At 41.3% G+C, this 22,984-nt stretch overlaps 1 protein-coding gene across 11 annotated transcripts in view; it reads left to right on the forward strand.

The window, feature by feature from the left end:
- The window catches only part of STYXL1 (serine/threonine/tyrosine interacting like 1), a 63,008-nt gene that overhangs the window by 4,205 nt on the left and 35,819 nt on the right, over positions 1-22,984 (forward strand). For 10 of the 11 annotated variants that reach the window (XM_046666298.1, XM_046666308.1, XM_046666302.1 and 7 more), the window contains one exon: positions 6,123-6,226. In XM_046666298.1, the coding sequence (XP_046522254.1) occupies positions 6,123-6,226 (104 nt within the window). Of the gene's footprint in view, positions 1-10; positions 5,209-6,122; positions 6,227-22,984 lie in introns of those variants that run through there. The other variant, XM_046666305.1, reaches the window with a different exon arrangement.

Here is a 22,984-nt window from a genome sequence, read left to right on the forward strand (position 1 = left end):
CACAAACTCACATCCACACACACCCCTGCATATTCACATCCTTGAACACATGAAGACGTGGCTCTACACAGGGGATGTATTTTTATTTTTTATTGCCATATAGTTTACATGTAATACAGTATACAGATCTTAAGTGTTCAATTAGATGGTTTTGACAGTTTACACCCTTGCGACCACCACCCAAAACAAACTATAGAACATTTTCATTATTCTAGAAAGTTCCCTCATGCTCCTTTCCATTAGTCTCTCCAAACAGCTACTTCCTGATTTCTATCACTATAGATTCGTTTTGCCTGTTCTTCAATGTATATTTTTATATACAAATATACAAATGCATTGACAGCCTCGTTGCCCCACTCTCACATATACACAAGCCCCACACATCCATATCCACTGACCGTTTTTTACCCTACAATAGGCTTAGGCCACGGTCATGATTTTTGCTGTTGGGTACGTGTATTATATGCTAACCTATGTTCTCTTCAACCCTACAGTCATACCTCAAGTCAAGTATTTTGGATCTTTCCTTTCAGGTCCTTGAGCTAAAATGAAGAGTCAGAAAGGTGGTAATCATTCCACCTTGCATGGGAGTTTATTTGCCTCTGTGTGCTCTAGGGTATTGGAAAATGGGGACGTGTTTTAAGCCAGAACTGTATTTAGATAAATAGCTTTCACTTTTAGTTGTGGCCCATACCTGCTGGAAGTCAAAGGATTTGGCTCTCCAACATACATTCCAGCCCAACAACTAGGAGGTGGTAGACTGGCGACAGCAGAGGCAGCCAAAAGCTGCTGGCAAGGCACTCCCAAGAACAGAGAGGTGCCGAGGGAGGCGGATCTAAGTCAGGAGCAGAGCCTTCAGTCCTGAGGCCAGCCAGAGGTCAGGGAAGTGAGGGCAAAGCTGTGAGCCTGGTCGGGGCAAAGGTCCCATGTCAGAGGAACAGAGGGTGGGGCCTAGGCCCAGTCAAGGAGCGGAGGAGAAGCATGTGCTGGAGGCAGAGTTGGAGGAGGTGAGACCAGACGTGGTGGTCATGGCCTTTGGGAGACTGTTGCAGTTCCTACCTCTGACAGCTGACTTGCTGCGTGGGTAGGCCTGTCCCCCTCACAGGACCACTAGGGTACCTCTCAAGGGTGTAGTGGGCCTAGGTTTGGGAACATGGAAGTGAAAGCAAGATAGAAGACAAGGGACAGGGATGTGGGCAGCTGGTCTAGGCCTCTGGCCCATACCTCTTGCTTCCAAAATACAGAGATACTAGCGGTCGCTAACAGTCGGACCTGGCGCCCCTCTGAACTAAGAGACACATTTCAGGACCACTTCTGGCCAGGGACTATGTCTTCTAGCTTTGTCAAGGTTAAGGCCACAAAGAACATGTCAGGCCGGAATCGAGGAAAGACTGTACCAGGTCCCTTAGGATCCTGGCCCCCAGGCCACACCATAGGCTCCCCTTGCTTATAAACTTGGCCAGCTCCTGCTCCGGTCTTTGTCCTGAGATTCTCTGCATGGTGCTTTATGTCTACTGGACTTGTAGCTATCAGAGGCTCCTAGATGGAGTTGCAAAGAGAAAAGAAAGGTAGGAGTAAAGGAACATCTGTTTCCTAACCTCCTGCTCAATGCCAGGCCGAGTGCTGGGCAATTTATGTCAGTTGTCTCAACATAACATCCCTCCACCTTCCCAGTGTGTATCACTGCCTCAGTTTACAGGTGACGGCACTGATGTCTGTCACTGCATTTAAGCCTTGGTCATCCTAGTACAGCCTCAGTTCCCTGCAGAGAACCAGGGCATAGTGAAGTTGGCTGTGGACCCCGACTTGTATCTGTGCAGTCCTCTGGTCCCTGCTCAGCCTGAGCCAGGAGCCCAAAGGGAAGCTGATGGTCTGGCTCATCTTACCCACTGGAAGCAAATCCCATCACTTGTGTCCGCCGAGACTGACTGGGGCTGAACGCTAGACAGAGCTCTCAGTGTCCTGGAACTCCTCTGACAGCAATGGTGTCAATGAGGATGGAAGGCTCCAGGCCTTGGTCAGGCACAGGGAGGCAAGAAGGGCTGGGTTTGGTCTGTTTCCCTCTTAGTCTCAGGCTATGCCTACCCCTAATGAAACACCCCTTCCCAACTGGCAGTTTTCCCCAGATACAGACACGTGCTCTCACTGGATCTGAGCTCACCAGTCCACCTGTCTCCAGACAGCCCTGTGCTGACTGGGAGAGAGAGCCACACACTAGCTCCCTGGTTTGAAGAAAGGCTGGGCCATCACTGGAAGGGTAAAGACCCTTCCTGCTGGTGGGTGGCCAGTGTGCAGGGACAAGGACTGTGTCGGCACCCTGCTCTCCTGACAGCGTAAGTGGGTCTGCTTGCCACCCGGAAAGTTGTGTGAATTTCTCAGACTGGTCACTTCTTAGGAGGATCAATCTGTCTCTCGCCCCATCAAGCTAGACCCCCAGAGGTGCTCTCTCTGACCCCTCTTCCCACCTGCCTGCCCATTCCCCTGCAAGAACTATCACATTAACTGCCCGGAAACTCTCTTATAAAGAGCTGTGCTGTGCTGAGAGTCCAAAGGGGGATGTCTTAAACTTACCATTTTGACACCACTGTTTTGAGCAGTCACTAGGAAAAGGAGACTTGTTAGAAATAATCGATATGAATGGAACTCAGCGGGAGAAACCATGCTCAGTGAAGCCTGATACGATAAAAATCTGATTAAGGAATCAAATCTTTATTGTAAGATTCACACACAAAAAAGACTTGGTCTTGGCAAAAATAATTTTGGCTAAACAAAATTGAAAGGGAAAAAATTGGAATTGGTTAACTATGAAATAAAATCAAATAAGGAAGTAAAGTGGGTTAATGGAATTCACTAAGGAAAATGCTTTGGGCAAAAACTCATCAATGTTGGTTTAATGGTTTTATGTAAAAGCTCAGTATCAAAATATTCTTAGGGCCCAAACGGTGGAGCTAAGACGTCTTAAACCCTGCAGAGTTCAGAGTGGCGCTGGGAGGGACGTTGGTGCTCAGTCCTCCTGACTAGCCATGCCCCTCGTCTCACTCACACGAGCCACGCTGTGAGCTTCAGGCACTGCTCTCCCCCTTTTGCACTTTCCCGGCAGGTGAGCGGCTGTCTTGCTTGACCAGGGAGAGTGCCCCTTTTGGGAAGGAGGGAGGTCTGAAGGAGTTGATCCCTGGGGCTGGTTGGTTTGTACCTGAATGCCTGGAGACAGTCCCTCAGCTGGTGAATGAAGAGATGGAGCTTGTAATGGGGGAAAGTAGCTGGGAGCTCCAGGGTGGGCCCGGAGCCACAGACCAGATAGGTTAGGAGCCAGCTGTTGGGTTAGCTTAACAAAGTTGTGGGACTAGACACAGAGTCCATCCTGTTACCACTTCCAAAATGGCCTAGACATGGCTTTCGGAGGCACAGGACCTGGGAGCTGACTGGGGGTGGGGGTGGGGAGGTCCTAAGGAGGAATCTAACTGTGGCATCTATATGTATGGCATCAAGTCAAGATGGCCCCGTTGGTGAAGGCAGGAATGGTGACTAACAATTTATTCATTCAAAACATTGAGCACTACTCTGCCCCGAAAATCCCGTGCCCTGGGTGGGGATACAGCAGTGAACAAGAAGGACAGGATCCCAGCCCTTATGACCTGTACGTTCCGGTGGGGGGAGACTGCTGATAAAGCAAGCAATCGAATGAGCCTGATAATGTCAGATAACAGCTAGTGGGGCGAAGACAAAGAAACTCGTATTTTGAGAGATCGCCCTGACCACCATGTGAAGATTAGACTGTAGGGAGAAAGCAAGAGGCAAGAAGTCCTGTTGGGAAGTGTTATATCATCAGGAGAGAGAAGATCGTACTTGGTCTAGGATGTTAGCCCTAGAGGTGGAGAGAAATGCATGCATTTGGAATATATTTAGATAGTAGAGCTAATAGATTGGATGTGAGGGGCCGAGGGACTCGGAGTTGTGTGGAGTTGAGTGACTAGGTGGATAATGATGCTGTTTATTGAGACTGAGAAGACTACAGGACAAACCATTATTGGAGATGTGGGGCTGTGTGGATTAAAAGTTCTGTTCTGGCCATATTATATTTGAGATGCCCGTCAGGCATCCCAGTGGAGTTGGGTGCCCAGTGGAGAGCTCGAGCTGGGGCTGCAGTTTGGGACTCATTGGTAAACAAGTGGTATATTCAAGGGGCTAGACGAAGCACCTAGACTCAAGATCTTAGAGTGGTGGTTCTTAACTAGCAGTGACTTTGCCCTTTTCTTTCAGGGGACATTTGGCAATGCCTGGAAACATTTTTGGTTGTTACAACTGGGTGGGGGAAGGTTTGCTACTGGTATCTACTGAGTAGAGGCCAGGGATGCTGCTCAGCATCCTGCAATGCACAGGTCAGCTCCCTACAACAAAGAATTATCTGGCCCCAAATGTCAGTGGTGCTGAGGTTGGGAAGTCCTGTCCTAGAGTGAGAGTGTGGATAGAGAAGAAAAGATGGCTCTGTCCAAGGGGCCTTCTTCTGTGAAGAACAGAGCCTCCTGCAAAGAAGACTGAGCAGGAACAGTCTGAGAAGCGGGATGGAAGCCTAGAGAGTGTTGGGGAAGGAGGAGTGCTCAACTGGGCTAAATGCTGCTAAGAGACGCCTTTGTTTGAGCCCAGAGAGAAGTGACTAATGGCTTAGGCAAGATGGACTTTGTTGATGACCTTGAGAAGAGCGGTTTCTGTGGTTTGATGGGGTTAGAAGCTCCAGGGGAGAAGGTTGTGCCAATAGCCAACAATTACTGAGTGTTTCCTCCCTGCTCAGAATGCCTTACGTCTGTAATTTCATTAATCCTCATTTTACAGAAGTGGCAATACTGTCATTACCCCTGTTTTACAGGGGTGGAAACTGAGGCACAGAGAGGCTAATTACTCCCCAAGGTCAGGCAGCCGATAGTGGCAGAGCCAGGATTTGGACCTTTAGAGTTTGGAGGTGAGGAAGCGGAGGCAGTGGGTCAACACTAGGCTTTTGAGAAGCCTTGCTGTAAAGGCGAACAGCGACAGGTACAGTAGTGGGTGTTTGCATGCCGGCAGGAATGATCCGTGTGGAGGCTGGAATTGGTGACGGAGGGTAGGCTGAGAACCGAAGTCTTGAGGAGGTGAGAAGGATCCAGGGCCTGTGTCCACGGGGTGGCCTCTCCCGGGAGCATCGTACTGGTGACTCTGAAGTGGACCCTAACTGTTGTGAGCAAGATTACCGCTGGACTCAGCTTCTCCCCACCCGGTCCCTGTTGGCCTCCAGAGGTCTGCTGGGCAACTCCTTGTAGCCCCTGCCCCTGCAGGAAGCTGCTGCACAGGCCCAGCCTTCCCCCTCAGTGTCCCTGGGGCACCAGAGACAGCCCTGTCATCAGGGCCAGAGCCCAGGCCTGCCAGGCAGTTCTGTCAATGCACGGCAGCGAGTCTCCACCCCATGTTGACCATCGTGATCCTTATCCTCATCCTGATAGGCCCCTCACGAGGGGATTTGTGTCGGTCTCCTCAGGGTCTTCACTCACCACTCTCTCCCTGCTGTCGCCACACCAGGCTTCCCGACCTCTCTCAGATACCGAATGTTCTTACCTTCTCCACCCGCTATCCCTCTTCCACCTGGCTGTCTAGTCTAGCCTCCTATCTCAGCTTAGCAGTCCCATCTCAGACAGCCCTTCTCTGATCGCCCTAACTGGGGGAGGCCATCCTCGTAGCTCCTCCTCTGACCCTTGATGCTGACTTGTTGACAGTGCTTTTCCCTTGTGTCATGCATTTTGTGTCCAGTGTCTGCATTCCATGCTGAATTGTAACTGTCATGAGGGCAAGTCTAGTTTCCCATAGCTGTTTCCAGTGCCTGACATATGGCAGGCACTTGGTAATTATTTGGTGAAAGAACAAATGAATTGGTGAGTGTTTTACAGCCCACTTGGTATTTCTATGGCTCAGATATGTTCCAGATTTTGTTCTCCCCTGCACACATTTCACTACAAATTTTTGAAGCTTTCTTGATCACTTTCATCTTCACGTAAAGGTGTTTTAAGAAAGAATTTAATTCAGTATCTTACTTTGCGGCCATTTGTTTAAAATGGAAAGAGGTACTAAGCTTGCACATTATTGACTCTTCCCAACAGGATGGCTGATTTGGTTTTGTGTGAACCAATAGAGCTTTACAACATCTTGAATCAGGTCACAAAACTATCCAGATTGACTGAACCCAACTATCTCTGTTTATTGGGTAAGTATTTCAAAAAAATATGTTGCGGACAGTGTCCTTCAAACATTTTTGATGAATGAACAAACTTTTGGGGATGGGGGAAATAAATGACTTTAGAAAATTGTTAGACTCAGTAAGTGTGGCTTAAAATTGCTGCTAACTGTCACATACTTGGAAATCATCCCAGATTAAATCTGGAAGAGAAGTTCCTGGAAGACTCGTGTTCTGAGTCCTCTTGTTATTGTTTTTAGTGAAATATTTTAAACATCTAACAAATATATGGTAACACTAGTAAACACTCAAGTACCCACCACTCAGATTTAACATAATGAATACAATGTTACACACATAGATGTACGCCTCTGTTTGTACCCCATCCTGGTCCCGTTCCTTTCCCTGCCAAAGATGACTGCTTCTGTACGCTGGATGCGGTGCTTTTCCTACTTGTAATGTGTTTTTTTGTCCAGTGCTCCATTCCGTGCTAGACTGTAAGCGTCATGAGGGCAGGTCTAGTTTACCACAGTTATTTCCAGTGGCTGGCATATAGGAAGTGCTCAGTAACTATTTGCAGAAAAAAGAAATGAATTGGTGACTATTCATTTCACATTTTCACTTCCTGTGCAGGCATCCCAAAATAATGTGTGGTTGAAGCATTTACACAACTATACCGTAATGTCCAATCATCCTGCAACTTGCTTTTTCTTTTGCTTAAAACCATATTTTTGAGATCCCGTTCCTGTCTAAATGTGGAGATCTAATTTATTTATTTTAACTGTTAGCTGGACTCTGTATCCATTCCTTATTGATTGCAATGTGTTGCTTGCATTGTGTTGCTATTCTGAACAGTGCTGCATTGAACAACTGTGTGCATCTCTCCTTACTCGTGGGCAAGAATTTCTTCAGGTTCCCTACCTAGAAATGGAATTGCCAGTTGCAAATTCAGTTTCACTACATTATTGTCAAATTGCCCTCCAAAAAGATTGTGTCAGTTTAAACTCCCATCAGCAGTGTAAGAAACATTCCTATCAGTACCTGGTTTTGTCAGCATTTAAAATTTTTGCAATCAGGGCCAGCCTGCTGGCTGAGTGGTTAAGTTCGTGCACTCTGCTTCAGTGGCCCAGGGTTTCCCTGGTTCAGATCCTGGGCACAGACATGGCACCACTCATCAGGCCATGCTGAGGTGGCATCCCACACAGCACAACCAGAGGCACTCACAACTAGAAGATACAACTATGTACTGGGGGGCTTTGGGGAGAAGAAGGAGGAAAAAATATTTTTTGCAGTCTAATTGGTGTGACCTGTATCATGATGTTTTTTCCCCCAATTAAAAAAATTGTGATAAAGTACACATAACATAAACATTTCCATCTTAAACCTTTTTAAATGTACAGTTCAGTGGTGTTAAATACATTCATAATGTTGTGCTGCTATCACCACCATCATCTCTATAGCTCTTTTCATCTTGTAAAACTGAAACTCTATACCCATCAAACAATAACTCCCTGTTCTCCCCTCGCACCAGCCCTGGCAACCACCACTCTACTTTCTGTTTCTATAATTTTAACCGCTCTTGTTACTAGTGCTGTTGAGTTGATTCCAACTCCTAGGGATCCTGTGTGTAGCAGAGTGGAACCCTGCCTGGTCTTGTCGTGCCATCCTCTCATCTTCTGGTGCTATACCAGACAGGGCTCCATTGTTATTCATAGGGTTTTCATGGCCAGTTTTTTGGGGAGTGGATGGCCAGGTCCTTCTTCCTAGTCTTTCTTGGTCTGCAAGCTCTGCTGAAACTTCTCCACCATGGGTGACCCTACTGGTATTTGAAATACGGGTGGGATAGCTTTCTACATCACAGCAACACGCAGCCACCACAGTATGACAAGCAACAGATGGGTAGTGTGGTTCTCTGGCCAGAAAACGAACCTGAGCTGTGATGGTGAGAGCGCCAAATCTTAACCACTAGACCACTGCTAGCCTACTCTTGGGACCTCATATAAGTGGACCACACAGTATTTATTCTTTTGTTGACTGGCTTATTTCACTTTGTATAATGTCCTCAAGGTTCATCCAAGATATAGCATGTGTCAAAATTTCCTTCCTTTTTAAGACTGAATAATATTCCGTTGTATGTATTTACTACATTTTGCTTATCCATTCATCCATTGATGGACACTTGAGTTGCTTCTGCCTTTTAGCTATTGTGAATGATGCTGTTGTGAACATGGGTGTACAAAATATCTCTGAGACCCTGCTTTCAATTCTTTTGGATACACCCAGATGTGGAATTGCTGGATCATATGGCAGTTCTCTTTTTAATTTTTTGAGGAACCGCCATAGTGTTTTCCACAGTGGCTGTACCATTTTACACTCCCATCAATAGTAGACAGGGTTCCAAGTTCTCCACATCTTTGTCAATACTTGTTATTTTCTGTTTTTTGTTTTTTTAAAATAGTAATTGTCCTAATGGGTGTGAGGTGATATCTTATTGTGGTTTTGATTTGTAGTTACCTAGTGATTAGTGATGTTGAACATCTTTTCATGTCCTTATTGGCCATTTGTGTATCTTCTTTGGAGCAATGTCTGTTCAAGTCCTTTGCTGATTTTTGAATTGAGATTTTTTTTTATTGTTGAGTTTTAGGAGTTCTCTGTATATTCTGGGTATTAATCCCTTATCAGACATATGACTTTCAAATATTTTCTCTCATTCTCTGGGTTGTGTTTTACTCTGTTGATATTGTCTTTTGAAGTAGAGGATTTTAAAATTTTCATAAAGCTCAATTTGTCTATTTTTTCTTTTGTTGCCTATGCCTTTGGTGTCATATCCAGGAAATCATTGCCAAATCCAGTGTCATGAAGCTTTTGCCCTATGTTTGTTTTCTTCCAAGAATTTTATACTTTTAGGCCTTATATTTAGGTCTTTGATCCATTTTGAGTTAATTTTTGTAGGTGGTGTTAAAGGGGTCAACTTCGTTCTTTTTTTTTTTTTTTTTTTTTGATTTTTTTCTTTTTCTCCCCAAAGCCCCCCGGTACATAGTTGTGTATTCTTCGTTGTGGGTCCTTCTAGTTGTGGAATGTGGGATGCCACCTCAGCGTGGTCTGATGAGCAGTGCCGTGTCCGCGCCCAGGATTCGAACCAACGAAACACTGGGCCGCCTGCAGCGGAGCGCGCGAACTTAACCACTCGGCCACGGGGCCAGCCCCTCAACTTCGTTCTTTTGCTTGTGGATATCCAGTTTTCCCAGTACCATTTGTTGAAAAGACTTTCCTATTTATGGTCCCTTGACATTGCATATGAATTTTAGGATGGGTTTTTCTATTTCTGCAAAAAAATGTCATTGGGATATTGATAGGGATTGCACTGAATCTGTAGATTGCTTTGGGTAGTATTGACATCTCAACAATATCAAGTCTTCTAATACATGAACATGGACTGTTTTTCCATTTATTTTTCTCTTCTTTAATTTCTTTTAGCAATATTTTATAGTTTCCAGAGTACAAGTCCTTCATCTCCTTGGTTAAATTTATTTGTAAGTATTTTATTCTTTTTGATATTGGAAATGGAATTGTTTTCTTAATTTCATTTTCAGATTGTTCATTGTTAGTGTATAGAAAAACAACTGATTTTTGTATATTGACCTCGTGTCCTGCAACTTTGCTGACTTGATTTATAACTTATAACAGGTCTTTTGTGTGGAATCTTTAGGGTTTTTACATATGCGAGCATATCATCTGAGACTGAGATGATTTTGCTTCTTCCTTTCCAATTTGGATACCCTTTATTTCTTTTTCTTGCCTAATTACTCTGGCCAGAACTTCCAGTATTCTGTTAAATAGAAGTGGTAAAAGTGGGCATCTTTGTCTTATTCCTGATCTTAGAAGAAAAGCTTGCAGTCTTTCACCATTCAGTATAAGTTCACTGTGGGTTTTTCATATATAGCTTTTATTATGTTGAGGTAGTTTCCTTCTACTCCTAGTTTGTTGAGTGTTTTTATCATGAAAGTGTATTGAATTTTTTAAAATGCTTTTTCTGCATCAATTGAGATAATCATGAATTTTTCCCCTTCATTCTGTTAAAGTGGTATATTATATTGATTAACTTTCATATGTTTAACCATCCTTGGCTTCTAGGAATAAATCCCACTTGATCATGTTGTATAATCCTTTTTTTTTTTTTAAAGATTTTATTTTTCCTTTTTCTCCCCAAAGCCCCATGGTACATAGTTGCATATTTTAATTGTGGGTCCTTCTAGTTGTGGCATGTGGGATGCCACCTCATCGTGGCCTGATGAGTGGTGCTATGTCTGCGCCCAGGATCTGAACCAGCGAAACCCTGGGCCACCAAAGTGGAGTACGCGAACTTAACCACTCGGCCATGGGGCTGGCCCCATGTATAATCCTTTTAATATGTTGCTGAATTGTTTTGCTAGCATTTTGTTGACTGTTTTTACATCAATGGTCATGAGAGATATTGATCTCTAGTTTTCTTTTATTGTAGTGTCTTTGTTTGGCTATAGTATCAGGGTAATGCTGTCCTTACAGAATGAATTAGGGAGTGTTCTCTCCTCTTCAAATTTTTGGAAAAATTTGAGAAGGATTGGTATTAATTCTTCTTTAAATGTTTGGTAGAATTCAGCAGTGAATCCATCAGGTCCAAGGCTTTTGTTTTAGTTTAAAAAATCAATTATATTTTAATAAACACGTGAAGTTTTTCTCTATGAGAATGAATAGACATTTAGGTCAGAAATTTCAAGAGGTTTGTCTTCATTTTTCAGGACAATAAGTGATAGTCTGAATTAAAGTGTTATATTCCCAAGGAGTGATGGATGAGATCCTTTCTTGACAGCAGCTGTTGGTTGATTAGATATGGGAAAGGCCCTGTCTGGGTACTGAATTGCAGAGGCTACAGACCAGAGAAAAGCTTCAGTGCACATACTGTACTTGACTTATAATTCTGCTTTGGGTCAACTCTGCTGGTAGGAGAGTATATATGTGAATTATAATACTATACCCTTCCCTGTGAATGTACACCCTGTAAAGATCCAGTTTCCTAAGTAGAGTGTTAAAGTGGTCTGTGCAGGGCTTTTCTTTGTCAGGCAATTTTTGATTACTGATTCAGTCTCCTTACTAGCTTTACGTCTCCTCAGATTTTCTATTTCTTCATGATTTAGTGTGGGTGGGTTTTGTATTTCTAGGAATTTGTCCATTTCATCTAGGTTATCCAATTTGTTGGCATATAATTGTTCATAGTACTTTCTTATAATCCTTTTTGTTTCTGTAGAACCAGTAACAATATCCCCCTTTTCATTTCTGATTTTAGTAATTGGAGTCTTCTCTCTGTTTTTCTTGGTTCATCTAGCTAAAGGTTTGTCAATTTTGTTTATCTTTTCAAATAACCAACTTTTGGCTTTATTACTTTTTTCTCTGTTGTTTTTCTGTGCTCTATTTCATTTATCTTTGCTCTAATCTTTATTATTTCCTTCCTTCTGCTAGCTTTGGGTTTAGTTTGTTATCCTTTTTTTAGTTCCTTAAGTTGTGAACTTATATTGTTAATTTGAGATCGTTCTTGTTTTTTAATGTAAGCATTTATAGCTATAAATTTCCTCATTAGCACTGCTTTTGCTGTGTCCCATAAGTTTTGGTATGTTGTGCTTTCATTTTCATCCAGTTCCTAAGTATTTTCTAATTTCCTTCGTGATTTCTTCTTTGATCCATTGGTTGTTTAAGAGTGTGTTGTTTAACTTTTACAAATTTGTGAATTTTCCCGTTTTACTTGTGTTATTGATTTCTAACTCTATCCCATTGTGGTCAGAGAAGATACTTTGTATGATAGCTATCTTTTTAAATCTATTGAGCCTTAATTTGTCTCCCAGCATATGGCCTATCCTGGAAAATGTCCCATGTCCCTTTGTATGCTGCTGTTGTGGGACAGAGTGCTCCGTATGTGTCTGTTGGATCTAGTTGGTCTGTTGTGTTGTTTGTTGTCTGTTTCCTTACTTATCTTCTGTCTGGTTGTTCCAGCCATTATTGCAAGTAGAGTATTGAAGTCTCCAACTATTATTGTGGCACTGTCTATTTCTCCCTTCAGTTCTGTCAGTTTTTGTTTCATGTATTTCGATGGTCTGTCATTAGGTGTGTAAGTGTTTACAATTGCTATATCTTATTGCTGTATCAAATCTTTTATTAATATATCATGTCCTTCTTTGTCTCTTCTAGTGTTTTTTGATTTAAAATCGATTTTCTCTGATATTAGTTTAATCACCCCTGCACTCTTTTGGTTGCTATTTGCATGGAATATCTTTTTTGATCCTTTCATTTGCTGTCTATTTGTGTTTTGGGATATAAAATGAGTCTCTTGTAAACAGCATATAGTTGGATCATCTGTTTTTATCTAATCTCTTTCTTTTGATGGGAGAGTTTAATCCATTTACATTTGAAGTAACTACTGATAAGGAGGGACTTACTTCTGTCATTTTGCTGTTTGTTTTCTATATGCCTTATAGCTTTTTTGTCCTTTATTTCCTGCATTACTGTCTACTTTTGTGTTTGATTGATTTTTTTGTAGTGAAATGTTTAAATTATTTCTCATTTCCTTTTGTGTATATACTCTAGTTATGTTCTTTGAGGTTACCATGGGTATTACATGCAACACCCTAAAGTTATAGCACTCTAATTTGAATTTATCCAGATTAACTTCAATAGCGTACAAAACTCTGCTCCTTTACAGATGTGTCCCCACCCCTTTCAGCTGTTGATGTCACAAAATTATACCTTTATACATTCTGTGCTCAAAAACATAAACTCATAATTCTTTTAAATATATTGACCTCTTAAATTATATAAGAAACAAAATGTGTAGTTACAAACTGAAGTTAACAATAATAGTAGCTTTTAAATTAATAATTAATTAAAAAATATTAGTCTCTTAAATCATGTAGAAAACACAAAGTGGAGTCACAAACTGTTGTGACAATAATACTAGCTTTTATAGTTGACCATATATTTACCTTTGTTGAGATCTTTATTTCTTTATACAGCTTCAAATTACTGTTCAGTGTCCTTTTATTTCACCTTGCAGGACTCCCTTGAACATTTCTTGTAGGGTCTAGTGGTAACAAACTCCCTCAGCTTTTGCTTATCTGGGAATGTCTTAATTTCTCCCTCACTTTTGAAAGGACAGTTTTGCCAGATATAGGATTTTTGGTTGACAGGTTTTTTGTTTGAGCGCTTCAATATATCAGCCCACTGTCTTCTGGCCTCCAATGTTTCAGATGAGAAATCTGCTCAGAATCTTATTGAGGAGCCTTTGTGTGTGATGAGTTACTTCTCTCTTGCTTTCAAGATTCTCTCTTTGTCTTTTGAAAGTTTGGTTATAATGGGTCTTGGAGTGGGTCTCTTTGAGTTCATTTTACTTGGAGTTAGTTGAGCTTCTTGGATGTTTATGTTCATATCTCTCGTCAAATTTGGGAAGTTTTCAGTCATTATTTCTTCAAATATTCTCTCTGCCCCTTTCTCTTTCCTGCTTCTGGGACTACCACAATGCACACATTGGTCCACTTTATCGTGCCCCACACGTCCCTTATGCTTTATTTATGTTTCTTCAATCTTTTTTCTTTCTATTCTTCAAACTCAATAATTTCCATTGTCCTATCTTCAAGTTTGCTGATTCTTTCTTCTCCCTCCTCAAATCTGCCTTTGAATTCCTCTAATCAATTTATTATTTCAGTTATTATACTTTTCAGCTCTACATTTTTTAAAGGTTTTCTGTCTCTTTATTGATATTTCCATTTTGTTCATACTTCATTTTCTTGACTTTCTCTGTGTGTTCCTTTAGTTTTTTGAACATCTTAAAGAGGAGTGTTTTAAAGTCTTTGTCTAGTAGACGTACCATCAGATCTTTCTCAGGGACAGTTTCTGTTGATTGATCTTTTTCCTCTGAATGGGCCATACTTTCCTATTTCTTTGTATGCCTTGTGATTTTTTTTTGTTGTTGAAAACTGGACATTTGAATCTAATGATGTGGTAACTCTAGAAATCAGATTCTCCTCCTTCCCCAGGGTTTGCCATTTTGTATTATTTTTTTGTGTAATGTTTTTGGTTTTTTGATTTATGTAGGCTGTCTCTGTGGTGAGGATCAGCCTGAGCTGTAAACTTAAGGTCATTCCAGGTCTTTTTCAAGTCTATGCTTTTCCCTGGGCATATGCAGCCGTTTTCTGATTTTCCCTATATGCGAATTTGTTTTTAAATATTCTAGTTTTTAATGTCTGGTTCCAAAAAAGGGAAAAAGAGAAAAATGAAGGAGGGATAAGAGGATCACCAGCCCTTTAAATTCCCTGGAAATCACTTCGGCCAGAGGGGGAAGGGCTTGCAACAATGTGTGGAGGTGCAGCAACAATGTCCACCCACCTCTTTGACTGTACCTCTGTGAACAGAAGCATCAATGAGCAATCAGGGGACAGATCTCTGATACTTAGAGAACAGGGTACGTTTTGCAAACTGGCTTCTGCAAGCCATGTGCAACCTTCTCCAGGAACATATGCACAGCTGCCTGCCGTGGGGCTGGAGGTAGGGGGTGGGGAGCTGCTACTGTGCTGAGAGCTGAAATTGACCAATATTAACTGCAATTTACTGTCCAGGCCTTTCCCTGGAAATTGCAAGCCTTCACTAGACTCCAGAGTTCTGAAATAGTTACATCAGACAGATTCTGCCAGTGAAATTGGCATCTAGGAGGGGAGACAGATTCCTGGTGCTTCCTACTCTGCCATCTTCCCAGAATCCTCTTTTGTATTATGATGTTTTAATTTTCATTTCCTAATTGCTAATAAGGTTGAGCATCTTTTCATGCATTTATTGGCCATTCTGGTTTCCTCTTCTGTGAAGTACCTATTCGTGTTTCTTCCTTGTTTCTGTTGGGTCATTTGTCTTTTTCTTACTGATTTGTAAGAATTCTTTATATACTCTGAACACTAATCCTTGTCATTTACACTTGTTGCAAATATCTTCTTGTACTCTTTAGAGTTTTTTAGATCTTCTTTCCTTGTGAAACATAACACACTTAAAGAAACATAGTAAAAATAGAAATTTTGAGCTTAATGATTTATCATAAAGCAAACATCCATGGGACTACCACCCAGATCAAGAGAGAATATTGGCCCCCGGAAGGCCTTTTATGTGGTCCTCCTGTCACTACCTATTGCTCCCCATCCAGAGGTAGCCACTGTCCTGCACTCCTTGCTTTCCCTTATGATCTTCCCACCTAAGCATACACGCCTATAGGGTAGTTTTGCCTGGTGTTTGAATTTTATATAAATGCTATCATATAGGGCCTTCTTTTTTGTGTCTGGCTTCTTTTGTTCTCCATTGTGTTTGTGAAATTCATCCAGGTGGTTGTATATAGCTGTTCCTTCCTTTTCACTGCTTTCTGACATTCCATTCTGTGAATATGTCACAATTCATCCATTCTACTTTTGGTAGACATTCGGGTTATTTTCAGTTTTTGGCTATTACAAATAATGATTCTGTGAACATGTTTGAGCATGTCTCTTGCTGCACATGTGCACACCTTCCTGTTGAGTTTATTCCTTGGGGTAGGATTGCTAGGTCAAAGGGCATGTGTGTTTAGTCTTAGCAAATAAGATCTTTGGCTTATTTTAAATCATGTTTTATGATGACTTTTATTATATAGCTGTTTTTAAATGGCTGTGGCCACATTGATCAATATTTTCCTTTAAGGTTTATGTTTCCCTGTGCAAGCCTAATTGAGAAATCTTTACAAACTTTAATGTCATAAAACTACTCCTCTGTTTTCTTTTGAAAGATTTTCTTTTCACCTTTAAGACATCAATCCATCTGGAATTTACTTTTAGATGTGGTTTTAGGTAGGAATCTTATTTTATTTTCTTTCTGTATACACAGCCAATGGTCTTAATGCTATTCATTTTAATTATATTTTCTAATTAGTTATTTTTCTAATTGCCGGTATGTAGAAGCATTATTGATGTTTTTCTTTTTTGCTTCTTAAAACTTTATTTCAACGTAACTGTGCTTACAGAGATACACTCATATTGGTTAATAGAATGCAATTTAAGTTTACCTTTATCTTACATAATTTGGACCAAAAACTTGGTACATGGTTTAAGATTTGAAAAAAGGTTTTGTAATCTAGTTTATTCTTCATCTGCTACAAATAAGTCAAAGATAACTCCATCAAATGCTACTATAGCAGGCAGCAAGAACCTTGAGAAGTTTACCTTTGGTTTGCCTCAGAAAAGTAACATGTATTGTACTGTAAGTGTTTACAAAATTGGTGTAAGAAAACATTGTAACCTTTCCATGCCCATTGATGAAGTTCAGTAACGAATGGATGTGGAATGGGGGACGTGGAATGGGGGACAGGGCAGCCTATGCAGCCGTGAAACTGTAAAAGTTCTCTGATTTAGTTAATATTGCACGTAGATATGAACCTACACAAGCCAACATTCAGATAATTTCTCGAATCTCAAGTAACACCATCAGCTCAACTCATCTGCTGAGGTCAGTAAGGAGACATGGCATACTAGCTGTAAGTTTTCCTGATTTATGCAAAAAAGAAAACTGAGTTTCTTCATCAGCTTTTCAGTCCAGAACTGATATTACACTGTAGGCAAGGTATTCCTTCCATAGTCAGCATCCCTGGGGGGCATGTGGTGATGTCTGCCTGCATTGCCATTTGTATCATATGCAGTCATATGCAAAATAGTCCCCAAGGTGAAGACCACATGACTTTAGAAATTACTCTAGAGAATAAAATGGCCCTTCTTGGGAGACAAGAGCAAAACATCCAGTCTTCTTTTGGATAAGAAACCTTATCAAAAAATGTAGCCCCTTGTAAATTATACCTCAAAAAAAAAAAAAAAAAAAAGAAAGGAAAAGCAAACATAGCCCCCAACAGAAGAAGCAGCTGTGAAAAAAGAGGAAAAAAATATATCTTAAAATGTCTTGAAAAGCAATGTGAATATAGATTGAAAAGATAGTTAAAAGTGATCCATTTTCATAAGACTACCTAGGATTAGGCTTATTCCAGTATTTTATTCTAGTATTCTAAGTTTATCAGTAGTTACAAAACATCAATTTACAAATAACGTGTTCATTTTTTGTACCATTATCAAAAGAGAAAGTTCTAGCTTTAATTCTGTCCAGTAGAGGGGGAAACTGAAAAATAAAAAAGGTGCAAACAGTTCTATGCAAATACCACATTTGTCAAATGGAAGAACTCCCAACTGGACTAAAAGTTCATATTACTAGCACACTTTTCTTGATATAGTTTTTAATAAGTACAAATATATAGCATTAAGGTTCAGAACTTAATATAGGCCTGACAATCAAGGCCTTGTTTTCTGAAATAAAGTTCTTAAGTCCTGCTCCATTTCCAGTAAAATATTTTTATAGAGTAGAATGTTTTTACAGTGTTTTTAGACCAGGTGCCCCCATTGCTGTACCAGGATAGTTGCAATTCATTTGAAACTTCACCTGTAGAAAAAGGCTGTCTTAGGGACAGCCAGCACACCCACTAGTTTGTGGAGATTCCCGAAAAAAGGTGATTTTTTAAAAATAAGAGGTTTTAGTTTTCTTTGTATTTTTGTTTTTAGTTTTCTAGTCTTAAAAAATAAACTAGAAATTAGTTGAATTCCCCATGAAGTAATTTTTTTTCTTTGCGGTATGAGCAGTATGAAAGAATCCACTAAAATTTCTTCTGTGCTTAAGATGATTCTTTTTATATATTAATGTTAAAGGTAACTTTCATAAAATGTGCCCATGAACATTAAAGCTAGTTGTTAGAAAGATTTAACTAGCTTTGTAACTTCAGTTTTAAAACCTAAGTATTTGCAGCTTGATCTTCTTGTTGAGGATGATTGTCAGCCTGGAATTCAACATCACCTCCTAATTCCCATTTGTGCACTCTGTAGGAGAGGAAGATCATTTCCTCTACCCACTCTAGGTCCTTCAGGCTGGTCTTGTGAATTAAATTGACATGAGACAGAATAACAAGAGAAAATCAAAAATCAAACAAAGCTTTATAACATGTATACGTGGGAGAGACCCAGGAAAGCCGAGTAACTCAACAAAATGGCTGAGCTGCCAGCTTAAATATCGTCTTCAGCTAAAGACAAAGGAGGATGTTGAGGGTAGTGGTTTGGGACTTCAAAGGGGAGGCAGGCAATTCACATGGAAATGGAAAAGCAAAAGTTTGGTAGACAGAACTTTGATAAAAATGGATTTGGCAAGGACCCTCCCAGTCTACTGATACCCAGAGTTAGCTGTGGGACAGGCCTTTTATCTTGAATTTCTTTTAGGCAGTTAGAGGGAGGGTCAGTTTCTTTCAGAGTCTTTTGTTCTTAAAAATAATCAAGGTAAGGCAAAGAGACACCTTTTGGGGTGGCCAATTCTGATCCCCCACAACCCCAAACACACACCGTTATCACACAACTTACTCCTTGGGTCTTGGGGGAATCTTCTGCTTCTTTAAATCTTTGGCCTTCGAATCACTTTCAAGTCTATTATTTCTTAACTGAAATTTAACTCTCAGATTAACGTCTTAACTGTCTCAACTCAAATTCACTCTCAGCTTTTTGACACGTTTTCCGCTTATACTTCATCAATGCTTTTCCTAATCTTTCATGTTGTACTGCCAAAATCTAAAACCTGCCTCGAAAAGATCATCACGTACAAGAAAATAAATGAAATATAAAGTGATTACTTCAGAATAGAACCTGGGAGGTCAGAATTGTTCAAGATTCCCTGTTGGGGTCATACTTTATTTTACTGCAATGAATTACTATTATCAGCAAGAATTGCCAAATCCTATATTAGGTTCTTTTGTATTCTTTGATGACTGGCCAGAGAAGCTGCAGAAGAGTTTGGGAGTACCTACTCTTTTTCATACAAAGTGCCCCCATGGGATGAATCACAGGATAGACACAATTCATTTGAGGCCTCACCTGTGGAGAGAGGCTGTCATGGGACAGCCACGACACCCACTAGTTTGTTGTGTAAGGGCTGTCTGTGGCTTTGGAATCTCACAAGTGGTATTCTGTATAATTTGAAGGAAAACCATGTCTGCAGATGTCCGATAGGTGACCTTTTGATGTCAAGAGGGTTTGCAGTTTCCAGACATCACTTAGAATTCTTTATTCAGTTGAGTAGCTATATGGACACCGACCATCTGTGAAAAAAGGCTTTTCTCAAATATATGATTTAACATTGTCATTTAGGAAGTAACTGTACCAAAACAATTCAAAGAAAAAGACTGATGGTTGGTATTTGAGATAAAAATCCATTCAATATAGAGCCCATGGTTGATTTATTGCAAAAGCAAAACTGAGAGTTGTGAATTTACTGTGTCCATTCAAAATAAATAACATATGAAATATAGATTCTGGCATAGATATTGATGCAGGGTTGGTGAGCTGAGGAGTCGAAAGAAAGATTTCTTGGACTCTCAAGATCTGGCAGTAGTGCTCTTTTATTTAGAGAATAGTGTGGAATAGCATGGGGACAGGACCCATGGGCAGTCAGGCTGCTGTGTGGGGACAGGGCCCATGGGCAGGAGGAGGTGCTGCTGCCACCGCTTCTGCTGCAAACATGAGTGGAGAGTCAGGCTAAATTTAAGGCATAGGTATGTGAGCCATCTCTTTACAAGACAAAGGAAAGAACATGTAAAAAAGTTAAAATGGTGTCAGTGCAGGTGGGGTCTGGCCATTGGGTGGTCCCACAACTTTTAGATAAGAATCAAATCAGATTAAGTAAAGGCCAGAAGCCACCACCTTGAATCAGTTACATGAGGTTGCCAGACAGTAACCAACTTAAGTTCTTGCCTTTGGCATTGATTAAGAGTTTCCAGAGACAAGGTCATCTCCCTTCTTCCTGGCACAGAGAGGGAGGCATCCCCACAGATGGGGGTTTCCCCCACAAATGTAAATGCCTCCCAACAAAAGGCAAGCAAACTCTGCTCCTCGGAGCCTGCTTCTCATCTGCAGTTTTAAAAGTAACCGGCCTAAAATCCTCATCATAAACAAGATGTGAAAATCAGAATCTGTGGATTGAACCTGCATGTTTCATTTGCTTGCAAACTTGAACACACTAATATTCTGCAAAAAGACAATTGTAGCAAAGAAAACTGCCCTTTTCATTTCTCTTTTGATGTCTTCGTTGGCCCCTCGGGCTCTTCAGTAGCATGTTGTTAGGAAACTGCTCTTTTGCAAAGAAACGTAAAAGCGTCTCTCCAGAGACCAAAATAAACATGTACATATATATGTTTAAAGTGTTACTGTTCAACACAAATGATGTTTCTAGAAAAACGTTAACTGCATGGGTTAAAACAACAATGTGCAACATCTAAAGCCATTAAAGGACCAAAATTTCAAAAACACATCAAAGTCACTGTTTTAATGATGACTAACATACACAGATAAGAAATATTGATCAAAGCTCAGGAAGTAAATACCTTGACTGATAGAATGTCGATTGTTGGGAGAATTTTTCTTCAATTTAAATGTCTATCATCTCTCAAAAAAATTTTCAAAGTGCTAGCATATATATAAAGCAGGCAAATCCTTCAAGTAATTTGCTATTAAGTTTGCCAATTTTTGTACAGCTAAACAAGAAACTGAAACCGGCGGAGAGTGAGCTATTGATGATTGAGTAACTAGGAACTAAAGTTCTTTTTTTCCTTTTTGCGATTACTGATTATAGCTTTTAGCTGCTCACCCGCCCATTGTTAACTGTGCTGTTTGGCACTATGCTATCTGACTCCCCCTGGGTTCTATAGATAGCATCTTCCTGGAGTCTGGGTCACCATGGGAATGAGTGTGTGAGCTGTTTTTCAGGAATTAGAGCTCCTTGTCTACTTCAGGCCAGTTGAGACCACCAGCTCATCAACTGGGCCCTCCCAGATGTCCGCAGATGTCCGATAGGTGACCTTTTGATGTCAAGAGGCTAAAAACTCCACCCTCACATCATGCTAATGCTGCCATTTTGTGAACATGGGTGCTATGAAGAGGCATGGCGTCTGACTACGCTTGCACAGATCATCAATTACCTCACCTCTCCTCACCTCCAATCACCTCTCTCCACATTTCAGACCACCTTGCCCCCCATCCCACAAATATCCCTGAGTCCCTATTTTCGGGGAAGCGAATTTGAGGCTCATGCTCTTGCTTCCTCCCATGGCTGCCTTGTGAGTAAACTCTCTCTCGGCTGCAATCTCGTCATCTCGGTGTTTGGCTTTCTGGGCGGCGGGTAAAAACGAACCTGGTTCAGTAACAAAACTAAGAGTAAACTAAAGTGAAGCAGGAAGATAGACAAAGGGAACAAACTAGTGAGTTGTAGCTGGACAAAGCTATAGAAGGCTGTTATACCATCTTGGCCTTCTCGTTTCCATTAAACACTTCGGCTAACAGAGTGGGTGTCTACTGGTTTAGTATACTAACTCCCTTGGATTTGCTAAAATTCGTACAACAATCAATAGGTATACATAATGTCCTAAGGAAAAGAATACAACTCAAAAATCAGCATTGGACGTTAAAGCAGTCTTAAAAAGAAAAGGTTGTCTTTCAGTGTGGATGAATATAAAAGGTAAGAGATCTTACAGACTAAGAACTGAAGCCTTGGCCAAAGGTTAATTATTCCTGCCCTTTAGCTGCCTTTTCAAGGAAGTGTATATTAACCGAATGGCGATTGATTGAAGTGTTTGCTGTAATCTCGTTCCTTTCTAAAAGAACGAGCACAGAAGATAGACACAAAATCTCCCTCAGCCACTTGACTGCCAAGACCTCCTTGCATTTTTTCTACTAGTTTCTTGTGCAACCAGCCAGGCCCCATTCAGGCCAGAATCGTCGCTACCCTCTGACACATTGTCCCTTAGGTCACTTCTGCCATGACCATGGATGCCTTCGTCTTCACTGGTTTCCTGAGACTGATTTACTGCAATGGTAGCAGGAGGTGATGCCAGGGCAGGTGGGGACCCTGCTTCACCCTTTTCTATTGGTGGAGGAAGGAAACTGGTTCTTGCGCTGCCCAGTCGTTACCTGGGAGATTCTCTGCTGTGTTTGGATCGCTGTCCGTTTCCTTTTCACAAAGCATAGTGTCAGCCTGACGTTTGCCATCTGAGCTTTCACCCTCTGGCATGTTCAGGTTTTATGCAGAGGATGAAATACTGTGGGTTCCTCCATACTAGCATCAAGACCAGCTGACTCTTCTCTGCCTCTTCTGCTTCTGCTTCCTGAAGAGGGGCCTCTCTGTTTCCTTCCCTTTGGAGATTAGTTCTTGGTCTTTTGACTCCTCTTCTTTTCACTTTTCCTTGGGCGGTGGTGGTGATGTGGTAAGAGCTCCTGGGCACCTGCACTCTCCTTTAGCTGCTGCACTTTCCTTTAGATTCACTCCGCACATTGGACTTTTCCTTTTTATCGTCATGTGCCGCGTGATGGTGTTTTGATCGATGATGGACTGCATGTAGGACAGTGGACCCGTAAGATTAGTGCCACACAGCCTAGGTGTTTAGTAGGCTATACCATGTATGTTTGTGTAAGGACATTCTGTGATGTTCACACAATGACAAAATCACCTAATGATGCATTTCTCAGAATGTACCCGTCGTTAAGCAACACATGACTGTATTATCTTTTTGGGAAGGAAACCTTGTGCCTCCACGTGAAGAGGAAGCTCCATGAGAGGAGGTGGTTCCACCTGAGGAGGCCTATCACACCTGAGCAGGCCCCACCCACCTGAGCAGGCCCCTCCCACCTGAGC

Source organism: Equus quagga, chromosome 7 (genome assembly GCF_021613505.1).
Source record: "Equus quagga isolate Etosha38 chromosome 7, UCLA_HA_Equagga_1.0, whole genome shotgun sequence".
NCBI classification, from domain to species: Eukaryota; Metazoa; Chordata; class Mammalia; order Perissodactyla; family Equidae; genus Equus; species Equus quagga.